General features: G+C 38.5%; 1 protein-coding gene and 1 pseudogene across 1 annotated transcript; both read left to right on the top strand.

The window, feature by feature from the left end:
- The first annotated feature begins 4,595 nt into the window (after nucleotides 1-4,595).
- On the top strand, nucleotides 4,596-6,536 carry LOC149214609 (disease resistance protein RUN1-like; annotated as a pseudogene).
- Nucleotides 6,537-6,603: 67 nt separating this feature from the next.
- Nucleotides 6,604-8,778, top strand: LOC149214610 (uncharacterized). The gene is made up of 2 exons (XM_089390931.1): nucleotides 6,604-6,870; nucleotides 7,023-8,778. Exons 1-2 carry the CDS (start codon nucleotides 6,613-6,615, stop codon nucleotides 8,046-8,048), a joined length of 1,284 nt encoding a protein of 427 aa, XP_089247057.1. The 5' UTR covers nucleotides 6,604-6,612; the 3' UTR covers nucleotides 8,049-8,778.
- The last annotated feature ends 1,062 nt before the right edge of the window (nucleotides 8,779-9,840 follow it).

Below are 9,840 nucleotides of genomic sequence, written 5' to 3' on the forward strand. Positions count from 1 at the left end.
CGATGCAATTTGGTGAAGGCACGTGGCTCTCGCCTGACGTAAGCAAGTTTGACCCATCGGGAGATATCGTTCACTCAAGTAAGGGCTTCCGATATCGTTCTCCACCGTTTGATTGTCTCCCGTGTTCTCCGTCGTTGATCACCTGGAGCTGCATACGAACCCACATCAATTCAATGTTTTGCGTGAAGTGAAAGATTTACCGTTGACCGCCGTAGAGGAAACGCTGAGGGCTTTATTGCATTTACGAAGGTTGGTGGAGGCCCGTCTTAAATGATTATGGGCACACACGTAATTTTTGGTGGAGTCCCATTAATATGGGCATGGGCGCATAGTTTTAATTCTTTTTATATATGTTTTATATACCTCTTATACGGCATGTATTAAAACCAAAAAAAACGTATGTAATAAGTTAGTTTTTTTTTGTTGACTTTTTTAATGTATGTATTGCACATGAGAGACAAATTAGTATGCGCGGCAGCGAAATAGAATATGAGTTGTATGCACAGCAGTGCAAAGAAAATATAAGGAACAGATTGTAATGCTCTTGATAGGTATTGAAAAACAAAGGTGTAAGAAAACCATGTGTGGTTTTTGCACAAGCAGTGCACAAAGAAAATGGTGGTGCGTGTTTTTTTTTGTAAGTCTGTAAGTTTTGTTTTTACAGCAGTGTATAAAATTGTTTTACACCAGTAAATGTGTATGGAGCTTTTACAGCAGTAAATGTTATTGGGAATTTTCCAGCAGTGTAAATTCTCATATGAAGACAGAGTGAATTTTTTTTGTTTTAATTTCTCAGAAATCTTTTATGATGTTGAAATACTCTGTCTCTCAGTGAAATTTTTTTTGAGTCTTCCTGTGCACAAAAAGATCCTGGAGTAAAGTAAAACAGAGCATTGTCTCTGTGTGTGTGTTTGAAAATTGGTTTTGGTATTTTCCCCATCCAAAAAAATATCCAACACTCTCTACCTTGTAATCACTACCCGAGAACGAGAAAATTGCCTCTCATCCCTATCTCCACAATGCTAGATCCTTTGCTGTAACAAAGTATGGTCCGTCTTCGAAATTTGGCGGTCGTTGGAATATGGCTTACGCTCTGTATAATTTTGTGGCCTATCAGCATGATTCGCTTCGACCTTGAGTTTCTGTTGCGATGGGTTATGGTCCCACTGATCTATGACATGGTGCCTACTTCCTTCAACCTCCTCTGCTCCTACACGACCAGTTGTTTGATTGGCGAAGTGAATTTGAGGTTCAAGCTACTGTGCAGTTGGCTGTTCAGCCCTTCATCCTTGGCGTGTTGTCTATATGGCGCTCTCACAATTGCAAGTTAGTGTATTGGCCCACCATATGACCAAATGCTACTGGAAGCCCAAATTAACCTTCTACGAGATCTCTTTCAATGCGGCCAAATCGCTGATGCCCTCACGCAACTCTCCCGACAGTTTTGACCCCCTACTCGATCCTTCAGCGAGACCAAATCACCGCTCTCCTGACGGTGTTGAAAATTTGTTCACCGACCTGTGCTACGAGCTATGTGCAACACAATGGTGTTCCCTTGCTCTTATGTTGTGCCCAGAGTGCTGTGATCACCACACAACCTTTTCTTTCTTACTGCAACCTGTCTTGACGTAAAGATCCGCAGTCTAGTTGAATGTTGTGGTCAACCCTGGGGTATAAGTATGTAACTAATGCAACCACACAGTTTTTTTTTTTTCAATTGCAAAATCCTCCACCTCAATATAGATCAGAATTATTTCCTCGAACTGGTAGCGGAAAACTTCTAAAAAAGATTTTTTTTTTTCAATTGCGAAATCCTCCACCTCAATATAGATCAGAATCATTTCCTCGAACGGGTAGCGGAAAATTTCTAAAAAAGATCAATTAGGGTGATATTAAATACCAATGAAGACGCTAGGGTGAGAATAAATTCCATCAAAGTTCCTTGCATAAATCTCTTAGGCTGGGAGGGTGCACAACTCTGATATCATTGTAAGATTTCAAAAGTTGAAAATTTTAATGGATATAACACACTTTAGTGTTCTAATAAAAAAAATTCCGTAAGAAACAAGAACACAAACAAGATATGGAAATGCAACCTTTTATTTATACTATTAAGTCAAGAAAATAGTACATGCCCATAAAATAATATGAGAACCTCTGCAATGAAATGCATGGTTGTTCATCAAATGAGAAATCAAAGACACTGGAGCACAATCGTGAACCTTGGATGGATCCACCAGAAAAATTACACCCATGAGGTTTTCGAATCAAACCAGAAGTGACCTTGTCAAGTTCTCAACAAAGAGAAAATAGATAGACAACTCAGTATGCTCCAAATGCCTAGCTCCTATCCCCTTTTACAGGCTCGATGAAATCTCTAGAAACCTTATTTTATTGTTTTCCCTCAAAAAATTAGGAAAATACCACAGCAAATACCATGGGCAAATTTCGTCCATTTTGACCATATCAAGAAAAAGGAATATTACATATGTAAACATTGGAAAACATTGGAGACATTCACAAATGTATTGTGATAAAAAGAGAATGCAGAAAGAGATTTAGTGGATGATTGGAAAACATGGCCTAAAGTCATATGGTTTACAAATCTGGAGTACTTGCAATGGATAACTAAGAAAAAATTAAATTGCATTTTTTTATTTGATTGTTGCTTCCCTAAAATAGATGGAGATTTGCACTATGGTAGAATATAATATTCACAAGTTTGATGTTTGTGGCAATGACATCCCAATTGATAGTCACTATAGGAGAATTGGCAAAGGATTGGTACATGGCTGAAATATAAAAAGTACATATAAATTAGAAGGAGATGACAAGTTGTTGGATGGACATGTAGAGGGGATTAATGGAATAAATAGGTGAACATTTAATAGAAGGTATGTGATGTTACACAAGGAAGAAGGATAGAGATTAAACCCATTATTGTCCTTCTAAGACAAGAACCTATTAAATGCATCTTTGAGCCTAGAGGCTCATTCTACAACCTAGTATGAGGGGATGTGTAAGTTTAAAATAATGTCGGCTATAATTTAAAAAAAAATGAATATGTTGTAAAGTAATTAGAAGTAAAAAAAAAGTGTGAATCAGATGTTTAAATCTTATACTTTTCAAAAATATTTTAACAAGATATTTAAATAAACTATTTGAAGATCTATGTTAACTAATTTATGTGCATATCACTTTCATATATATATCTATATATAAAAAAAAAAGAAGTTTTTATGGTTAAAATTTTTATTTGCTCCTATATATACTAGATTTAGCATTCCAAAATACAATTTAGACAATGAAAAATAACATATTGTATTTTGCACTCTAGAAAAGTTTGAATGTGAAGAAATTTGATCCCTCTTGGCTCATGTTAGATCCCTACTTAAGATGGATCTATAGTGGTAAATAAACATCTCATTCAAAACAATCATAACAATTTTTTATTTGAAGTATAACTTGTATTTTCCATGGAATTTTGAAGCAAATCAATGACCTTGATTAAGGAATTGAGAAAAAACTAAGTTGTGTGTACAGTTGTGCTCTTCATTCTTTCTATCAAATATGCCCTCCATATATTACAATTTACTATATATAACATGGCAAGCTAAACATTAGACATTTTTACACTTTTTTGGGCAATTGTTCTGATTAATTTTGGCAGAAATTTAGTAGGGAAATTTTGGAATCTTAAGTTTTAGTGTTATAATATGTAGAAATAATGTCCTAAAAGCTTTTCTGAATGTTAAATATATTTATACATTTAAAAATGCTTTTTAAGCAATTTAAATTCATCACATTATACAAATTTTATCACCAAATTCTAAGAAGAAAATAAAAACATCTAATAATTAAACTCTTCATTTATAATTAAATGTGAGAACGTTTATAAACATACAAATTATAATGAAAACAAATAGGTTTAAAAAAATATATATTCTTAAAAATAATATACAAATATAATTAAATAAACATAAAACTTATATTGAAAATAAATTTATTTTAAAAAATATCGTCTTAAAACAATATACAAATATAATTAAATAGAAGAAAAAAAAATTAAAATCAAAATATCTCTAACATGGTTGACCTGTGATAGTGTCCAATCACTTGCAAAGTACGTCCAAATGGAAGGTTGCAAAACCCACAACCAACATTTTGACTTTAAAAACTAAAACATGAATCCATTCTCTTAACGATATTAGTCAAAAACTAAAATAAAAAGAGAAACCGGCCCTGTTATGCACATTGAGATGAGGTCGCAACCAAAAGAAACGAATGGTCGCAATCAAATGGACGGCTCCACTACCAAATTGCATAAAGAATTGGGTCCCAACTAAAGGAATCTTATCTGTGGTAAGGCAGATTTGCACAGGAAAATCAACTCAGTTACGCAGTCTTCCAAACGCTTTTTGCGAACAGGAACGGATGGATGGGAATGGTCAATAATGCTGTGACGGGAGGAAGAGGAAATTGGCAGGAAACTTCATGCTTCCATGTTCAGATTAAAGTATATTGCCACTTGATTTGCTCAAGGAAATAAGAAGCTCAGTAATCAAACACATACCAGAGCTGTTTTGTTTTCAATCATGTGCAAAGACGTAGCTGGTAAATTCTCTGCATTCCTTAATCATTCAGACGCCAATATTGAGGATCAGCGCACTTTCTCAATCTCTGCAAAATATATTGTATCTGGCTTCCTTTTTATTCTATATCTAACGGCAGACTTTACCCCATCCCTTGACGCTACATCCTTAGCATCCACCTCCACGGCCCCCTCCCATGGCAATAACAATTGCTATGTTTATGATGCCTTTCTGAATCACCGCGGCCTTGATGTCAAGAAAGGACTCGCTACCCATATCTACTATCGCCTTAAAGGTCTTGGATTGGCAGTTTTTCTGGACCAACAAGAATTGGAAAGTGGAGAGGGCTTGAATCCTCAGATCGAAGGGGCTGTTCGAACAGCCTCAGTGCAGGTTGCAATTTTTTCTCCAGGATACGCTGAATCAAGATGGTGTCTTGACGAGCTGGTACAGATGTTGGAGTCGGGGTCGGCAATAATTCCGGTCTTCTACAAAGTCGGGCCCGCAGATCTGCGGGGCGGAGATGGAGTTTATACTCGAGCTCTAGGCATGCTCGAAAGGAAGAGAACATTTGATTCTCAACCACGATATGACCCCAACACCATAGAAAAATGGAGGAATGCTCTTTCTGCCGTGGCAGATATAAGCGGTTTTGAGCTGAAGGACAAGTAATTAGATTCTCCAAATCTCGCTATTATTTGAGTTTTATACATTGCTGGATTGATAAGTATATCACATATTATTTATGTAGATGTTTCTTATTAGTCAATTAACTGTGATTGTGAATATTGTTCAGGGAAGAGTGGCAGCTGGTCGAGGAGGTCATCCAACAAGTTTTGAAAAAGGTTCGCAAACCACCTTTGAACATTGCTAAATATCCTACTGGCCTCGATGAGAAAATAAAAGATGTGGACAGGACATTCTCACTGCAGTGGCAAAGCCAGAAGGCTAAAGTTTTGGGAATTGTAGGTCTTGGCGGGGTAGGAAAAACTACCCTCGCTAAACAGTTGTTCAACCGAGAGAGATCGAATTACAGTCGATCTTGCTTCTTATTTGATGTCAGATCCAGGTATTTACCTTCCCTGCAGAGTAGCCTTCTTAAGGAGCTGATTCAATGGAATGCACAAATAAACAGCGTTGATGAAGGTATAGAGAGGCTCAAAACAGTTTCTCAACGGGCTCTTATCATTTTAGATGATATTGATCATATGGATCAAATGGATGCATTATGTGCACCGGTTAAAGATACTATTGATGTAGGTAGCTTAATTTTAATTACATCTCGCAATAAGGATGTGCTTATAAGCGCAGGTATTGGTGAGTCATCCATTTATACACTGAAAGGCATCAATCCAGAGCACTCGCAAGAACTCTTTTGCTGGCATGCCTTCGGTCAACCCCGTCCTGTTATAGGATTTGAAGAAGTGGTTAAGAAGTTTTTGCATGTCTGCAATGGTTTGCCACTATCGCTTAAAGTGCTTGGGGCGCTTCTTCGTGGAAAAGATGATTTGAGGCATTGGAGTGCGCAATTGCGGAAAACCTCCAAAGTACTTCCCGACGATATACGAAGCAGACTTAGAATTAGCTACGATGCTCTCGATGAAGAGGAGAAGCAGATATTCTTAGAAGTAGCCTGTTTCTTTATAGGAGAAGACAGGGATACCGCTATAAGAGTATGGGATGGATCCGACTGGGAAGGGTTGCTGGGTATTTGGAAGCTGGAAAACAGATGCCTGGTTGAGGTGGACAGTACGAACCGTCTCAGAATGCACGACCACCTACGAGACCTCGGCAGAGATATCGCCGAGAATCCAGAATATCCACGTCGTCTTTGGCGTTTCACAGAGAATCTTCTTCATAATATGTCTGGCCAATCATTTGTAAGTATTCTTGATGGACTTTCGAAATAGCCTTGTGCCATCAAAGTTGTCTGTCAAGTTCTGAAATCTTAGAACTTCCCAATATTTTCAATCTTGTTTCTAACAGCTCTGGGTGAACAATTCAGGTGCGTGGAATTAGCATGGTTCACGGAAATGGCCCTGAACAATCTTTTGAAAACCTTGCCGGCAGATGCAACCTAAGCAGGTTGCAGCTGCTTAGGGCTGAAAGTCATTCTGTTGAACGAGTATTGAGAAGTGAACAGTCACCACCACTATTATATTTCCGTTGGGAGCGTTGTCCTAAGTCCTCTTTACCTCCCTGGATTCCATTAAAGAATTTAAGAGTGTTACATATAGAAGGGCGACGACTGAAAAGACTCTGGCGACATGAATCTCACGTATAGTGTTGTTTTTCGTTTTTTAAACAGATCTATTTACTTTTTTTTCATATTGTAAAAATTGTTGAACTGAGTTTTTGTTATCGTATACCACAATGACAAAAAGCTGTAGAGGTTCAAACTCGCTTTAATAATGCATGTGAACATTGCAGGCACCTCTGCAATTGAGGGAATTGCATATACATGCTCCCCTTTCGAAAGTTCCAAAGTCCATTGACAAGCTCAACCGCCTCGAAAAAGTTGTTCTGCACACCGGATATCTTGAAACTTTTTCAAATGAATTTTGGAACTTATCAGGACTCCAAATTCTTCACTTGGGGTGCTCCAAGCTGCAAACCCTACCAGAATCGTTTGGGAACCTGACTGGCCTCCAAAGTCTTCACATGGGCGGGTTCTTCAATCTACATACGCTCCCAGACTCGGTCGGCAACCTGACCGGCCTCCAAAGTCTTCGTATGTTCATGTGCTGCAATCTGCAGACCCTCCCAGACTCGGTCGGGAACCTGACGGGCCTCCAAAGTCTTTGCTTGGTCGGGTCCTCCAATCTGCAGACACTCCCGCACTCGGTCGGGAAATTAATGGGCCTCCAAACCCTTAACTTGGTTATGTGCTCCATATTGCAGACGCTCCCAGACTCGGTTGGTAACCTGACCGGCCTGCAAAGTCTTTGCCTGGCCGGGTGCTCCAATTTGCAGACGCTCCCAGACTCGGTCGGGAACCTAACGGGCCTCCAAATTCTTAACTTGGCCGGGTGCTCCAAACTGCAGGCGCTCCCAGAGTCGGTCGGGAACCTGAGGCGCCTCCAAAGTTTTGGCTTGGCGGCGTGCTCCAATCTGCAGACATTGCCAGACTCGATCGGGAACCTGAGGCGCCTCCAAAGTCTTGACTTGGAATGGTGCTCCAGTTTGCAAACGCTCCCGGAGTCGTTCGGGAACCTGACGGGCCTCCAAAATCTTTACTTGGCCGGTTGTTCCAATCTGCAGAGGCTCCCAGACTCGGTAGGGAACCTGACGAACCTTAAAACTCTTTACTTGTTCGATTGCTTCAATCTGCGGAGTATCCCAGAGTCGGTGGGGAATCTGACAGGCCTCCAAAGACTTGACTTGACTGGTTGCTTCAATCTCTTGACGCTCCCAGAGTCGGTGGGTAACCTTACGGGCCTCCAAAGTCTTTGTTAGAGGTCGTGCTCCACTCTGCAGACGCTGCTCCCAATCTCGATTGGGAACTTAACGGGTGTGTGAGTGTCTTGAAATCTGCGGGTGTTCCAATTCAGAGATGTTGCCCAATATTGAACATTTGAGCTCGTTGGAGATGCTATAAGGGTCTGTGTCCCAAAGTGCATTGGAATGCAGGAGTAATGGAATAAGTGCGCCAACTAGTGGGAGGAGGCTGCCGGGAAGAGTAAGCTACAGCGAAATACAGGCCTGGGGACGATTCATCGATTTAGAATGACAAACAAAACTGCCAGGCTTCTGAAATGCGTAGCGGGGGTTTGTCTAATATGTTTATGGGTGAGCATTGTAAAACTCCTTCGAATTCCGTCCTTGTTTGGTTTATTATGTCGCTATTAAGGTTTAAACCCTTCTTTTATTTTGCCATGTAACAAATCCATTTTATCGTCTGACAGCTTGGGGTTTGGCCTTAATCAGCTCTTCGATAATCCTTTCCTTGGTGCGTCTAGCAGAACAGGGGATGCCGTGAGGGGTGGGTTGCGAAAGCCTTGGGATGCAGTGGAAGAGAAGGAAGCTCTGTATGTGTGGGTGGACATGCGGGGATTGGGGTAAGAAAACGTCAAAGTTTATGTGGAGGAGAACGCACCTGGTGATAAAGGGGGAATCGCTCTCAGACACAGACTTGAACGATGATAGATGGAACTACAACATCGGTATTGAACTTCGTCACCATGTTAGATTTAATATTAGATTTAATTTTTTTTTGTTAGATTTAAAACTTTTGTGATTTATAATGTAGAAAATGAAGAATGGTGTTCCCAGATTTACAGAAAGAAAATGAAGAATGGTGTTCCCAGATTTACAGAAAAAGAAATCAAGAATGTGATTACAGTGAATATTGAGTATTGAATAGGGTTTTTGTATACACGTTGAACCGTGGAGGTTTTTCCTTTTTGTATTTTCATTGTCATGATGTTTTCTCTGGTTTAATCACAAGACAATGGCGCAGAGTGTAAAATTTGGAAGCTAAGACCGTTTCGAGGTTGAATTTTCGATGTAAATAAAAGTGGTACTCAGATTTTCAGTGTTAAAAAGATATCGTTGTATATAGATTCTAGATTCTAAATTCTCGCAGATTTTGGTTTTCCAGAGATTTTGATTCCGAACATTGTTATAATCAAAATTTCTATAAATTTTCATGTTCAGACTCCAATTTAGATGAATGGAATAAAATTTCTATTAATTTTCATTTTCAGACACACCAACCAATTTAGATGAATGGAATATGGAGAGTGATCGAGATAAGCTCCTCACACATGTTTTGGTTTGACTTTTTATAAAGTGAAACAACTTGAATAACACAACAACATTGCACACATTGAATGTAATCATTTATATGCATTGTGAATATAATCGTTTATAGAGAACATAAAAGATGACAGCCATTTAGAGAGGTGGATTGAAAAGATGAGAGTCATTTACAGAGGTGGATTGAAAGAGGTGAGCTGTATGTATGAAAGAGGACAGTCAGGAATGGATTTTTTTATTATTATTTTTTATAAAATAATACAATTTTACATAAGAAAAATATTGTGTTTAGAAGTATTATTTAACTTAGTATAGTAAAAATGTTGTAATGTAATATTTTATTTAATATTTTAACTCGATTAAGTTAAAAAAAAATACATATAATTAATTATATTTAAATGGAATTTTTCTACATGGAATGATAAAATTATTATTGCTTCTAAATGTGTTCTTCGTTAGTGTGGTAGAGATGTTGTAATGTCTTGTTAAC

This window comes from Pinus tabuliformis, chromosome 1_1 (genome assembly GCF_031772625.1).
Source record: "Pinus tabuliformis cultivar Carrire ecotype Pingquan chromosome 1_1, CPIR1, whole genome shotgun sequence".
Taxonomy (NCBI): Eukaryota; Viridiplantae; Streptophyta; class Pinopsida; order Pinales; family Pinaceae; genus Pinus; species Pinus tabuliformis.